The sequence below is a fragment of the Octopus sinensis genome, linkage group LG2, assembly GCF_006345805.1.
Source record: "Octopus sinensis linkage group LG2, ASM634580v1, whole genome shotgun sequence".
NCBI lineage: Eukaryota > Metazoa > Mollusca > Cephalopoda > Octopoda > Octopodidae > Octopus > Octopus sinensis.
The window spans coordinates 134,994,936-135,010,918 of NC_042998.1; the positions used below are offsets into that span (position 1 = coordinate 134,994,936).

At 35.8% G+C, this 15,983-nt stretch overlaps 1 protein-coding gene across 5 annotated transcripts in view; it reads left to right on the top strand.

The window, feature by feature from the left end:
- LOC115230435 (carnitine O-palmitoyltransferase 1, liver isoform) overlaps positions 1-15,983 on the top strand; it is a 98,092-nt gene that overhangs the window by 47,549 nt on the left and 34,560 nt on the right. For all 5 annotated transcript variants that reach the window (XM_036499501.1, XM_036499503.1, XM_036499499.1 and 2 more), the window contains exons 2-6: positions 2,057-2,223; positions 7,541-7,677; positions 10,296-10,467; positions 13,282-13,389; positions 14,685-14,822. In XM_036499501.1, coding sequence (XP_036355394.1) covers positions 2,083-2,223; positions 7,541-7,677; positions 10,296-10,467; positions 13,282-13,389; positions 14,685-14,822 — 696 coding nt within the window. In that variant the 5' untranslated portion in view covers positions 2,057-2,082. The remainder of the gene's footprint in view (positions 1-2,056; positions 2,224-7,540; positions 7,678-10,295; positions 10,468-13,281; positions 13,390-14,684; positions 14,823-15,983) is intronic.

Below are 15,983 nucleotides of genomic sequence, written 5' to 3' on the forward strand. Positions count from 1 at the left end.
AAAATATAAGACATCCCCCCGCCAAAAAAAAAAAAGCCCCAGTGCATTATTTGGATGCAAAATTAATTTAAGACCGGATCTTATTTTCAGGGAAACATGGTATAATTGTGTAGTAGATGTGTCCATATATACTTTCAACTATGTTACCCTCAAATATCTTTCTCCAACAAAGGGCCTTGTTCAAGCTGTTAGAATACTCTTCTCCTCATGACAATATGTGTAGACAATGACCATGTATATGTAAGATTTGCTCTTTCTGTTTTCTCTAAAACAACTGAGCTAAGTTATTGTTAAATCAGTTCAAAATGGACAGATTTCTTCAAACTTTGGTGTTGAGCAAGCTTTGACAACTGCTTTACACATTTACAACATTTCTCATGATCAACAAGGTAACTGAAATTTCAAATCCACAATCTTAACTGTGCATTATCAGTTGAGGCAGATACATTTAATGTGGCTTTGGTGGTTACTCCTTCCCAGAGTCAGCCTTAGCTTTCTTTTCACATTAACATAATATAAATGGAAGACGATGTCCTGTTATTGAAAAAAAAAGTAGCAGCTATTGAAAAAAGCCTATATTTATAGAAACAATTTATCCTACTGACTACTCACCAATCAATATCATTTATGTTTCTGCCTTCAACTAAATCCATGATAAAGAATGATATGACTGTTCATAATGAAGAAGACTATATTGTTTTACAATGCTATTCAATCTTGTCTTGGAAGAGAGAATATCTCTGCAGATTCTCTCACAGAGATCCAGTGCTGTAGATTACTTCCTGATATATTCACACTTCTTTGTTACCCTGGAGAACATCAACATGTATTCTATCAAAACAAATACTCTTTCCTTATTGACAATTTCAACCAAATCTGCAATTTTATATTTGGAAACTTTGATCAAGGCTACACAGATATTCAAACATTGAGTTTGGGCTTTATCAGTCCAAAACATTAATCTTATAAATTTATTGGCAATCATCAGTGATACATATTTGTGAATGACCAATGAAAAAGTGATATCAAGAGGACTCTTAATCTTGTCAAGGACATGGCAACCTCTTGAGTCCTGGTCCACAATAAGATACATTTAGTATACTATATAAAGTGGTTGGTGAGAAGAAGAGCATCTAGCTGTAACTCCTTAGCAAGTATCTTCTATAGTCCAGTGCTGACCCAAGTCTTGTGAATAGATTTGGTAGATGAAAATTGAAAGAAGTGTGTGTGTGTGTGAGCGAGAGAGAGAATGTTTGCATATACTCTTGTCTTGATATTGTGTGATGGTTGTAAATGAGAGCATCATCATACATGCAATTCTGTACATTTCCAATCTTCCATGAAAAATATGTTTGGTCATTGGGAAATGTTATCTTGTTTGAAAATCGGCTAGGGTTGGCAGCAAGAAGGACATCCAGCTATAGAAAATCTACCTCAACAAATTCTTTCTGACACAGGCCAGCATGGAAAAGTGCACATTGAATGTGATGATGATAGTCAGGATATAGTGTCTGCAATTTTTGTATTAGTTCCTTATATTAACAGCTGCTGAACAACTGGCTTTTACTGATTTTATACTTTTTTGTTTGTCCCAACTTATTATATATAGTTTGTTGTGCAGAAATTTTGGCAGGAACATACCAACTATACTCTTTCATTTTATGAACCCCTCCTACACACACATCACTAATTATATATTTGTATCTTTAGGACTATACTTGCCTGGTATTTTGACTGCTATGTCATGCCTCATAGGTAGATAGTGTTGTGTTGGTGTACTCAAATAATTGCATAAGATCTCACATCTCGGTGTTTTACTTTCACCATTAACCCTTTTGTGCATCAGTTATTTTGCTTATATTTCCTGTTCCTGAATTGCAAAAGTATAACTGTTGAAAGTGAGAGCTGTTAGTCCAAGAAAGACTACTCCGATTATATATGTTACTGAAGTTTTCTTACATAGCCATGAATGTATGGTGTTTATGAAACTGTTGATATTGGTAATATTTGTTTTGCTTTAATTATTCTATCATTATATTTATGTATTTCTTTTCAGGTTTGCTCATTTGATAAACTGTTGTGATGGCTGAAGCACACTCAGCAGTTGCGTTCTCCTTCAGTGTGACTTCTGAGGGTCTCGATGTTAATGTCAACCGAGAGGTACTGGGCCTCATTTTCAAGAGTGGTGTCACATCATGGAAAAAACGTTTAGGAAGATTCAAAGTAAGATATTGCTTTAGCTAAACTATTTTAGTTGTTTCTTCTGTTAATATACGTGCATGTATCTGTCTGTTTCACATACTTGCTTTCTTTCACCCTCTCTTATCTCTCTACATTCTGAATTCAAGTCCTTCCTGTGTTCTTTGGCATTTATAAGATAACCCTCTATTGCTAGAATTTTCCTGCTGCCTACAGAATAAATATTCCATTTAGGTGATTAATTTTTTATTGTTTTGTCCAAGGATGTCTTTAATCCAGCAGACCTATAGTCAAAAGAGTTCTATCTTGTCTTTTACTCTGAGATAATGTATCTAGGACTACATTATCCAGTTGTGACTGTTAATAAAGTGACATTTGAGGAAGATTTCTAATAGATTGCACAATTACAAAGAGGTTCCCTTGATGACTTATTGTTTGCTTGGTGATCAATAAATTACCTACCCTGTGGTCTTGTGTGTGTGTGTGTGCACAGTTATATAGTATATTTTGTAAAATCTGTCACTTCATATTTTTACATTTGCATAATAAAAGATAGTGATTAAATTCATTATCATTTTACACCTGCTTTTCTATGCTTGCATTGGTTGGACATGTCTTCTCCAGCCCGCCACCTCAACACTTGTGGTTGGTTCTTTATCTCATTCATGTGTTTCAGTATCTTGAGATAAGCTTTCACTATTGTACTCCATGTCTTTCTCGATCTCCCTTTCTCACAGGTGTCTTCCACTTGGATTACTTGGCACTTCCGTACCCAACTATCATCCAGCATATACATCATATATCTGTCGCAGCTTAGTATTCATTTTTGCATACTAAATCGTGATAGCTCTCGTACCCAGTTTTTCTTTCAGCTCATTTCAGTATTGCATAATTTATTCTCCATTGTTCATGCCCATTTACACATCCAGAAGAGCTGACTGGCCTTAATTTCTGTTAAGTTTTTGCATTTCTTACCCTGACATCATGTAATTCAGTATTTCAATCTGAAATAATCCCTTTAGTATCAATAAACAATAATAGTTCCTTGAAATTTTTCTATCACATTCTTACTCTGATTTCTATGTTTTCATAACATTCTCCTTTGCTGCTAATTTGATTACCTAGGCAACAGAATCTATCACCTAGTTCTGGGGACCCCTCCAAACAGTTGAAAAAATTTATTTCATGGATGCTGTTATTGCTAACTATTCCTGTGCATCTGCTACATACAAAGTCCTTCTTTTCTGTTGGCCTGCTTGCAACTGCACTGCATCTTGTTACCCATAGTTAACATTGGTAGTCTGTGCTGCATTTCTACCAAGTCCTTTTTGAACTCAAGTAAGAATGACCATTTCCCAGATTACCATGTAGTCTTGTCTCCTCTTCTAAAACTTTTGTCTTACTAGGTTTACTTTAAGATCTCTTGATTTTAGATTTTGTTTGCATATCAAGAATTTCTTCTCCAATTCTTTGACAGTTCAGCTATAGGAATACAGAATTTCCCACAACCAGCCAGTCTTGAACAATTCTGTTAAAACATGGAATACTATAATAAACTCAAGAGGGCTGAAAACTAAATCTTGATAGATACATACATCTAGGCTAAATTTCTTACTGGTCCCAATGTCATGTTACTGACAGTATTTCTATCCATGGCTTGCATGTCTCTCATAAGCCTATTCGGTCACAATTATTAACCACAAAACTACAGTGTGCTGCTCTGTCAAAGATCTCTTCTCAATGCATGCTAGTTATTGTGGCTTATTGTTTGCTAAGAACTTTTCTTATAGTTGTCTGTCTTGGAAGATATGTGTACTACTCTTTCTTGGCCCAAACCTGAACTGCATCTCATCAAGGCTAATTTTCTTCCTAATTAGTTCTGCACTATGTCTTTCCGTTAGTTTCATGACTTGGTCCAGTTAGTTTGGTGCCTCTATAGTTTCTTTCTGGAGCATCTCTTTTACTTTTATAGCAGTTAATGGTGACACTATTATGCCAGTTATTGGGATTGACTCTTAGTAATACCTGGTTGACATTGTGAATGATCTATCACTGATGATCTGGCTTCTTCCCTTGCCTTCAAACCCTTAATAGCTATTTTAACTTATTAGCTATCAAGTGTGTTTGAACCACTCATCTAACTTAACACTTAACATTTCATCTAGCTTTGAGTAATAGCTACCTAGCATTTTCTGGAAAATTTATCTTTAGTAAGTTAGTCTCCTACCCAGAAGTTTTTTTAATCTTATTCACTTAATCATTTCATAACCATATTTCCAGTTAAGTTTCAAATAGTTTTTCAAAATAATCAAGAATTCAGAAAGGTTTGGTAAATTAACTGTGATGTTTTTATTTGTTGGATAAATTTGTTTTTCAGAAGGCATTTCAATTTGTTGATAAATATTTGCTTGCTGACATCTCACACCATTTGTTTAATGAGATTGTAATTGAAGATCCCATTTGAATATATGTTAATATAACTGATTTCAAATGAGTTGGTGACATGTAATTAGGGGTTTAGGGATTGTCCAAAGTGAGTTGGTTTACATAGGGCTAGGAGTTGCCTTAAGTGGCTTGATAAAATAGGACAAAGGGTGGGTTCAGATAAATGGGTAACATCTCAGGTAGGGTGGTAACATGGCTTTAAGGGTGGTCTCCAGTTTATTTTGAAATAGGATTAGTGGTGGTCTCATGATTAATGCTACAGAAATCAAAGTTGAGTGCTGGTCCTATAAATTCTTCTAATTTGTGAGATGTGTTTATTAGCTCTTTCAATATCAACCTATTTGGGGACTGCTCTGGTTCTGATATAAAACTCTCTTATTTTAAACAGTTTATCATCTTATGTAAAACCCTTTTCGCTAAGTTAAGTTCATAACACCAGCTTAATAATGAAAAATTCATTTCAGTAAACCTTTCCAAATTCTTGTTTATTTTCAATATTAATTGTCACACTTAGGCCTAGTATTTTATAAGAAATATTTCTATGAAAGGTTTGGATATATTTAGGAATTTGTGGGTTCTTGCTGTTCAATTTCAGCAATTATTTTTCTCTAGTTGCAATGAATATCAATAAAAATATGATATTTGTCTAACCTAATTGGTAAATTATTTGGTTTCTATTGTTTGCCAAATTTCTATTATGTAAGTAATCTTTTAATCATAAAGTCTACATATATGCATCCTATTCCTTACAAAAATAGGTCAAGTATTAAGATAAAAATGTTTATTATCAATGTTGTTGTTTGTGATAGATATTGTAGGGGTAAGTTTATGGCCAACAAAGTCGACTCTTGTTTGAACAATATTCTTTCATTAACATTTGTAATACTCTGAGGTGAAGTGTGAACTTCACTGTTTTCCAATATTTTTTCAACCCTTTAAACTCTCAAGTTTCTACATCTCAGCCAGGAACAACCTTTGTTGTTAGATGTTTTCAAACAAAAATGTATTGGGTTCGATTGAATGACTTCTTCCTTGACTCCTGCCCCACATTATTATCAATACTATGGTGTAATTCAGAACAGTAGAATGACAGGAATAGTGGAACTCTTGTGATATTTAGGTTGCTTCAAATCTGTATTCAAATTCTTCTGGGTTGACATTGTCTTTCATCTCTCCTTATTAGCCCATATCTCTCTCTCTCTTTCTCCTTCTCTGTCTTTCTTTCTCTCTCTCTCTCTCTCTCTCTCTCTCTCTCTTGTTTCATTCTTTAGAAAGAGTGGAAGGTCTAATACTGTCAATCTAATTGGGTTGGTAGGTCTAACACTCTACCTGGTTAAATATCAACCACTATCACCACCACCACCTGGTCCTTGAGTTCTCTCTGTTATAAGCATTCAAACTTGGACTCTGGTTCTCTCCTCACTCATATTTTTTTCCTGTAGATGCTCTCCTACACATGTTGATAATGGGTATTATCTTCATCAGTTTGTCCTGACAACTATAAATCATTAGCATTTTATACCTACTTTTTCATGCTGGCACAGGTTAAATGGTTTTACAATCTGTCATAGTCTTTCATAATCTGGCATACATCAACAGAGAAAAACCAACCAACCAACCAACTCAATTGTTGTATATGTCGTGATTTTAGCATGTTTTCACAGAGTGATGTCCTTCTTATACTCAACCACTTTATTGCATGGACTGGGTACATTTTATTGTACTACCAGCACTAGAGAAGTTGTCCTCAGTAAGACTAAAGAGTCTACCTACCTTATGTTGTCTCTATTTGTTCCATATCAAAAATAGAACCCAAACTTCATTTTAATGAATAGGCTTCATAGACAGAAAATGCTTCATTCAGCTCTGAGCAGTTATGTTATAGTGCATTTGAACACTATACAACAGTCTCATTATTATATTTTTTTTTTTACAAGGCACAAATGCACATCATAGTAGAGCACTGTTTGCTTTTTCTAAGATTGTGATAGTTTCAATAATGATTATTCCAGTGTCTAATTTATTGAACTGCATCATTTAAACAACCTTCTCCACATTGAGTGGTCACAGCTCTAATACATTGACATGTGATCATCAGAATATTGCAGGAAAGAATTGCAAGATGTATTCAAGACAAGCCAAATAGCAGGACACTAAGAGGTAGATCATGAATGGAATTGTTGAATAATATCTATAGTTGCAGTTGGTTATGCTTGGAAATTCAGCTGGAAAGTGTAATGACAGTTGCTTGTAATAGGACCCTATGGAGGAGGTGTCTGTGAAGGCTCTACCACCACAACTTCACCAAGAATAGTGGTCACAGAAGATGTCATTTCCAGATCATCTTATTCTACTGATAATTATGATCAAAGTTTCTCATTGTAAGTGCATTGCGTGGTTAAGATGTTTCTTTCCAAGCCCTGTGGTTTCAGATTCAGCCTCTGTGCAAGGCACCTTGGCAAGTGTTTTCTGCTCCAGCCTCAAATCAACCAAAGCTTTGTGAGTGGATTTGGTGGAGGGAAGCTGAAAGAAGCTTGCTGTGTGTGTGTTTCTTGTATTGAAAATGTGATAGTTGTAAATGAACATCACCTTCATACAAGTGGTGTGTTTTGAATATTTTATGGAAACATGTCTAGAGAATATTACCTTATTTGGAAACAATTGAGGGTTGGTGAGAGGGAGGGCTTCCAGTCACAGAAAATGTGTCCCAGTGAATTTTGTCTGACCCATCCAAGCATGGAAAAATGGATATTAAAACAATGATGGAAAATAATGACAGTGGACACATTCAGAATTTGAACTTGAAACTCTAGAGGTTCTCTGATAAGAATTACTCTTCCATCTATTTTCTCTTTGTAACATATGAAAATAATAATGCTTTACTTTATCATTTCAGAATACATTCCGTACAGGTATCTACCCTGTCACACCTATGGGACTTGGGTTTATTGTTACACTAATAGCTTCTATGAAAGCGAAGAACTTTGCTCCAAGAATCACATATTTAGATAATATAGTAGACACCATGCCAAAGTAAGTAATTTTGTTTTATCTTTTCCTCTTTGTTGTCTTTGAAATTAATCCTGAATTTCATCTCCTTAAATTACTGATTTGTTAATTATGAATGCATCATAAATATACAGGTGTGTGTCAATTTGTGTTATTGTTGTCTGGCCCAAGTCAGTCTTGATTATACATCTGGATGCTCTTGCTGTCACCAACCCTCGCCTATTTCCAAGCACAATAATATTTTTGTAGTTTGAATATGAAAGACACTGGTTGTATGATGGTTAAGATTAGGAAACACACACATGATGGGACTCTTTCAGTTTCTAATCTATCAAACCCATTTACAAACTTTGTCAATCTGGAGCTCTGGTAAAAGACACTTGCTCTAGTGGACTAAACCTGAAACCACATGGTTTGAAAGCATGCTTAACCACACAGCCATGCCTATACCTGGAGAGAGAAACCATTTGTTGCCAGCAAAGGTGATAGCTCGCTGAAATTTCTTCACTCTGTTATTACTCTGGTTACTATGCTTTTTAGTACACCCATCTCCACTGCTAATTATCTTGGCTATAAACTATTCCTCTTGAGCATTTGAGGCATTTTTTCTCATGTATTCTTATTTGTAAATACTCTTGTGCATTTGTGACATGAACTGACTACACCTTGTGCATCCATACTTTACACTGGATACACCATATAGAATTTCTACTTATTCCTTACCTGCATATCTAGCACAACCATCTCCCTGATGATTGCAGGATTCTGTCATGTTTCCTACTTACTAAAGCTTGAGAACTCTCAGTTCTAGGTTTTACTTCCAGGTTTCAAATTTCTTTTCCATATCCTCTACAGATTTGGCTATATGATGAAGATCATCAGCATTCAAGATTTTTTTCAGGTAGCTGGTCTTAAACTCCTCTGATATGGCCTGAATGACTGTAACAAATAGACAGGAACTGAGGACTGAACATCGATAGGACCCATACCTGCACACTATAGTTATTGCAAGGCTCATTTCTAACTCTTACCTCTTATTGCACCTCTGTACCTGGCTTGAATGGCCCTCACAAAACCTTTGCCTACTCTTAGTTTCTTTATTAACCACCTGGTTACAGAACGTCAAAGACTTTCTAGATACAAGGGCTTACTCCAAACTAAGTACTTCTCTCCCAGTTGTCTTGGAAAATGGCATCAGTAGTAACTTTCCTGACAAAAAAAAACCGAACTTCATTTCATCTAAGTTAATTCACTTCTTAATCAGTTACTTAAACACCTCTATAATAGTCTGGAGGTCTATAATAAACAGCTGGTGACTGAAGACTGAATCCCAATGGATCTCTGCCTGCTTGCTAAATTTATTGCCAAACTCACTGCTAATTCTCACTTTGTTTACTGCACCCCTTTGCTTAACTTGTATGTTCCCCACAAGCTATTTATCTACTCATGGTTTCTTTAGTTGTTATGGAAACTCTTTCCATAACTGTCTTAACTTTGTCCAACGGTTTGGTATCTCTGATGACTTTAAAGGTTTTTAATTGGCTATTTTAATTGACTACACTCTGAGTGGTTGGCATTAGGAAGGGCATCCAGCTGTAGAAACTCTGCCAGATCAGATTGGAGCCTGGTGTAGCCATCTGGCTCACCAGTCCTCAGTCAAACCGTCCAACCCATGCCAGCTTGGAAGGTGGACGTTAAACGATGATGATGATGATGTTCATGACTAGAATGAATGAAATACACATATGCAGTAACTGAGTGTCTGTATTGATGAAGTACACTTGGTTACTATATCCTCATCATCATTGATGTCTGCTTTTCGTGCTGGCATAGGTTGGACAGTTTGACTGAGGTCTGGCAAACCAGGAGGCTGCACCAGGCTCCATTCTGATTTGGCAAGGTTTCTACAGCTGGATGACCTTCCTGATGCCAACCACCCCGATTGGAGGAAATTTCTCAGGTATTTGTTCATGGAAGTAGTGCAAGGCTGGTTGAGGTGTCATGGTTGTCAGTTGATAATGCTTGTAGGCAGAAAGTTAAGAATTGAAGGGTGGCATCATCTGCATAGAAAAATGTGAGCAATAACAATAAGAAACAAACCATTGATATACAGAAGGAAGTCTGTAGGAATCCTACCTTTTTATTATAACCTGCTGATGTAAAAAATAGAGGTAGGGAAAAAATTCCGAAGGGTTGTAGTTCTATGTTGGGAGACTTGAGTAAAGTGTTTAGCAAAGAGTTTGAAAAATGAGACCAGGCAAGGGTAATGTTTGGAGAAGTGGTTCCATTAGGTGTATTTGAGCAGAGGTGTATACAGTTTACTAGTTGAGAGATGTTGCATTAGTAATAGAAAATAAAAATAATCACATCTAGTTTTTTTTTTCAAAGTAATCAATTTGACTTCTTGGATTTAGTGTTTGCAGATATCAATAAGATGTGACAGTCTGCATGTATATATATGTTTGGTAGGTGTGTAACATGTGGGTAAGGTGTTTCAATACTCACCTAGCACTTGCTATTTAGATTTCAATATCTCAGTCTGCCAGGTTGTTCTAGAGTCTAATTAGGAAATATTTTGTCACAAATATTTTTATAATTGTTAATATTGTAATGGTGTGTTGATGTTTTTTTTATATTTTTAGGGTGGACATATACGACAACACGGTTAATATATTTGGCAATGTGTTTTACGGTGTTGTTGTCTGTGGAGCTTTTACTTTTACCATCCGCATGATGCTGAGGGTTTTGTTCACATATCAAAGGTGGATTTATGAAGTCAGGGGTCCAGTGTCTTTAAGAACCAAAATTTGGCTGGTAAGTATATATTTTCATATATATTTGTCTATCTTCCGTTTCTGTTAGGTACCGCAGAGTGGAAGGTAAATTTGCAAACATGACTGTATGTTTATTGCAATTTCATGGTTCCAGTTTCAATCTCAATGTGTGGCACCTTCGGGAAGTGTTTCCCATGATAGCCTCAGGTTGACCAATACCTTGCAAAAAGAAATTGGTAGACAGAAACTGTGTGGAAGCATGTCATATATGTGCATGTAAATCACCAATATATAATTGGTAAACATTGTCAACGTTGATTAGTAAACTGAAGAAGTGATCATCTTCAAATCAAGTCCTCTACAGTATTTAATTTATTCTACACCAAGTTACAGATAGTCTTTTGTCACTGTTACCATTAGAAATGTAGTGATGCATTGGGTATTGTGTGTCTAGAACTAAATTATCCAATGTATTCCTTTTCAAAATAGGTATAATTGAGGGACGTTTGACTGCTATTTCAGCAGGTCAGGTAAAAATGTAGAGCAAGGGTAGTCAAACCCATTACCTGCAGGTTAAATTTCCTCCACTTTCAAATTTGACCCACCCACTAATGAAGTCTCTAAAATCTCATATATACGATGGGGTACCCAAAAGAGACCGGAATTTTGCAATATTATTTTATTCACTTGGTTTTACATGTTTACACGTTTATCTCCTTCAAAGTATTCTCCATTTGAATGCATTGCAATGCATTTGTCCAGATGCATTTGAAGCAGTCCTGGAACTCTTGCGAAGTGATGCCTTTTAACACCTCCGTCATTTATTTTTCTTCACCTCTTCCACATCTGCAAAATGTTTTTCTTTAAGGACTTTTTCATTCAGGGGAACAAAAAGAAATTGTATGAAGCAAGAAAGGGTGATTAGGGAAGGAGGGTAAGTGCGGGGGGGATCGTGCCATTTTTGGTCAAAGACTGCCTCACACTCCTTTGCCACAGTTCAGGGCATTTTTGGGTATCACAAAAATCAGTGAACAGAGGAGAAGCCCTGTCAAACGAATGCACACTATGTGGAATTATGATTTCACTCAATGCTGCCAGCTGGCAGACTGATGTCTGAGGGTCACATTAAGTGGCTTCTTGCAGCAGAAGCCTGAACTACTACAGGCTTGTTTCCAGTTACTTCTGCGTACCCCCTCATATATGAAAAAAAAAATGAATATAAGCAACAGAAGCTGTATTAATACCAAATGGCAATCTTTAACTCCTACTTAAAGATGGCCTAGCTCTCTATCACTTATGACGAGTGTCCCAGCTGATTTGATCAACTAAACAGCCTGCTTTTGCAATTAACATGCAAGTGGCTGAGCACTCTACAGGCATGCATATTCTTAATGTAGTTCTCAGGGAAATTCAGTGTGACTCAGTGTGAATTACAGGTATGACTCATATTTGCCAGCTGAGTGGACTGTGATTTCATCAAAAGAATCAGTGTTTTTTTAAACATTTTTGCTTTTTTGCTGAGCAAGAATGCATCAGTGAAAGAGGCACAAAATCACACACACATATAATGGGCTTCCACATAGTTTCTATCTTCCAAATTCTACTCACAAGATATTGATCAGCCTAAGACTATGGCTGATGACGCTCATTTGAATGTCTTACCAGGAGATAAAACCTGGAGCCATGTGCTTGTAAAGTGAACTTCTTAGCCTCACAGCCATGCCTATCTCACAAGCTACTAAAAGTTAAGATGTTCATTTTTTTTTAAATTTACAAAGGAAAAAATCATTGTTGTTTTTGTCTTTTTCTTTATCAAACTTTTTCTACAGTAGGTCTACTTGTTTCAATATTAAGAATGCAGAGCAGCTGTATTGAGTAAATGTTACTTGTCAAATGAAATTAGTTGCACACAAACTCATACATACACATAAATGCAATAGAAATACTTTCACACACTTTCTTATATTCTTTTGCTGGTTTCAGTTATTAGACTGTGACTATGTTGAAGAACTGCTGTTGAAGGTTTTTAATTGGTTGTATCATCCCAGAATTTAATCTAGTACCCAATTACAGTCCCTTGGGGACTGTAACTTCCACTAGGAATTAACACTGACTTACATCAGTATGCACACACAAAAACATAAAAGCACTCACTTGCACATGCAAAACCTTCACATGTTTTCCATATACTAAATTCTACTTGCAAAAAATTGGTCAATCTAAGGTTATGGGCATAAGACACCTGCCAAAGTTGGCATCCATTATGATCAAAGCATGTATTTGCAAAGCAAACTTCTTAGCTATTCATTCATATCTGTATCCTTAATTAAATAATTCCTTCTGTATGTTGTTTGCTATAACAGAAGCAGTGCCGTAGCCAGTGATAAAAATAAATTCTGAAGTATGGTTATTACTTGTTGAAAACTATAATAGTTAGAAAGGTGCAAAATATATTTTAATACTAATTATATACTGATTGTTTTCATACTGTTAATATTGGGTTGAAGGCACATGGCCCAGTTATTAGGGTGTTGCACTCACAATTGCAAAATCATGGTTTCAATTCCTGGATCAAGTAGTGCATTGTGTTCTTGTGCAAAACACTTCATTTCAAGCTGCTCAACTCCAATTGGCTGTAAATAAGTAACACTGTAATGAGCTGGCATCCTATTGAGAGGAAATGTTGTGATCTCAATCATTGTACACCATGGAACAAGGTGACTGGCCCTATGGATCCTAAGACACAACGTAGTTTTTATTATATAATATTGGATCATGTGATATTTTGATTTTAATGATACATATTGTTTGAAGGAAACTTTTATGATTTGTCCTTATTTACTTTCTATTTCAGATGTTTGTGAAAGCTTTTAGGTTTATAGGTCAAGAGCCTTTATTGACAAGTTTTCAAGGTGCTTTGCCTAAATTACCAGTTCCATCTATTGAAGATACTATGACACGTGTAAGTATATCTTCCAAGTAACACATCTACACTTATCACACTGCCCTGTCAATAGTCTTTTTTTATTGTTGTTGTTGTTTCAGTGATAACCTATTAAGAGAGTAATGATCATCCTCATCATAATTTTGTGTTCACTTTTCCAAGCTTGCATTGGTCAGGTGGAATTTGTGGAAGCAGATTTTCTACAGCCAAATGATCTTCCTGTCACCAACCTTTGGTTTTAGTCCTACTGTGTGTCACCTTGGACAAGTGTCTTCTACTGTAGCTCTTGGCCAACCAAAGCCTTGTAAGCAGGTTTAGTTGACAGAAGCTGAAAATTCTGTCATGTGTGTGTGTGTGTGTGTGTGTGTGTGTCCTTGTCTTGACATTGTGTGATAATTTTGTCACTGTCATGCAAGTAGTGTTAATTGTTTCCAGTATTCTATGAAAGTATACCCAGTCAAGGAGAAATATTACCTTGCTTGGAAACAAGAAGGGCATCCATCCATAGAAAAAATGCCTCATCCATATTGTTTCTAGCTCCTGCACTAAACACTCCACAGTTCTCCTTTCCATGACACCAACGATCAGCTTGCAGTTGTTCAAGAACATTAATTGCATTGGTCTCAGTGGGTCTGTGAAGGACATGACCACAGCCCTTTTCCCTCAGACTAATCCAGCAAAAAAATAAAATGCTCCATTTAACTATGGTGTTTACTCATAAATTTATGTACATGTGCCAATGAAAGAAATTATTATTATTTGTACTAATTAAAAGTAATCCCAACTCATGTCTATTTATCCTAGATATAGTTGTGTGGTTCATTTTACAACTGCATATTTTCAAGTTCAATCTCACTGCATGGAACCTTGGTCTTCTACCATATATTTGAGTCAGCCAAAGCTTTGTGAGTGAAATTTGGTGGATAAAAACCTTGTGGAAATCCATTTAAAAGAACAGTTTCTATTTCTTGGATGATAGGCTTAATCCTCTAAAAACGTTAGCTTTATTACTGGTCAAAAGATTCCGTTGTCATTATTGTCGTTATGAGGCTGCAAGCTGGCAGAATCATCAGCATAGTGGCATTTCTTCCAGTTTTGTGTTCTGAGTTTAAATGCAGCCAAGATCAACTTTGCCTGTCATCTTTTCAATGTCGATAAAATAAGTACCAGTTGATCACTGGGATTGATAATTAACTTACCCCACTCCCTTCAAAATTGTTGGCTTTGTACCACAATTAGAAAAAGTTACAGAAGTTAGTTTCAGTATTGTAATATACTATAAATCTAATAATAAGTTTGGTATTCTTTGACAGTATCTTCGTTCTGTAAAACCATTATTGGACGAGGAGAACTATGACCGAATGGAAAAACTGGCACTTGACTTCAAAAATGGTGTAGCAAAGAAATTACAGCGTTACCTGATCCTCAAGTCATGGTGGGCTTCAAATTATGTATGTATTTTGTTTTATTCTGTTTTATTTTTAACATTGAGATGGTAGTTTACCTGGAAAGAAAGAATGCAATTATTACTATATTGAAATTATTGCATGCAAGATTTCAGATCTCTAGCATCACTTTCATAGTCTATGAACTTTTTAGCTCACCCTTGTAATCCAGTACTGAAACAAAGCAATTTCAAATTCAGTTAAATTCAGTTAAATCATTCTCAAGTAACTCACCTTTATTACTTTTGCCTTAGCGAAGATGGAGGTATTGTTTTCAGTTGTGTTTGTTTGTTTGACCATGGATAAGATATCTCAAGAACTGCTGGATGGATTCATATGAAACTTTCAGGGATGTTTGGCTTTGTGGCTGGCACAAACTGATTAGATTTTGGGATTGATCCAGTACTGGACAAGGGTTCTAGATTATTTTTCCACTTTTTTTACTTAGTTTTTGAGAGTGATTGGGTTCATTTTTAGTATTCTCATTTGTGAGAGCAGATGAGTTTATTTCAGATATTTTCATTTTAAAAAGCATCTCTGGCTGATTGTTGAGAGAACGTTGGTGTTCCATGGTGGAAGTTTGCACTCTCTGAGTGCTCTTGTTTGTATTATAATAGCACGTACAAACATCTTGGTCAGTTTTACACAATATTTTAATAGGCCATTATTTGGCTTGTATGTATATATTTTGGCACAGAGCACACACATTATCAAATGGTCAAAATGTCTGCTTCACAATTGTAAGATCCCAGGTTCAGATCCACTGCATGGTTCCTCAGAAAATATATTCTACCATAAGCTTGTGTTGACTAAGGCTTTGTGAGTGGAACTGAATAGGCAGAAACCATCTGAAACCTATCAGGCAAGTTGCAGCCATAATTCAAAGGAATATGTGGATCTAATCTTAATTGCTAATTGGAAATTATGATACATCCTCCAGAGGTAGAGGTAATTTTAATAAATCAAGAATTTATGTTTTATGGTATTTAATAAACCTGTATTTGTCTATGTTGTTCAAATACATGCCAATGGCCACTTTGAATTATTGCTCTTAGCCCGTTTTTGTTTAGATTATATAATTACTAGCACTATGACCTGGCAACGCCAGGTCATAATGCTAGTGCATGCATATACAGCTGCGTGCGTGTGCACATACATGCGAGTACT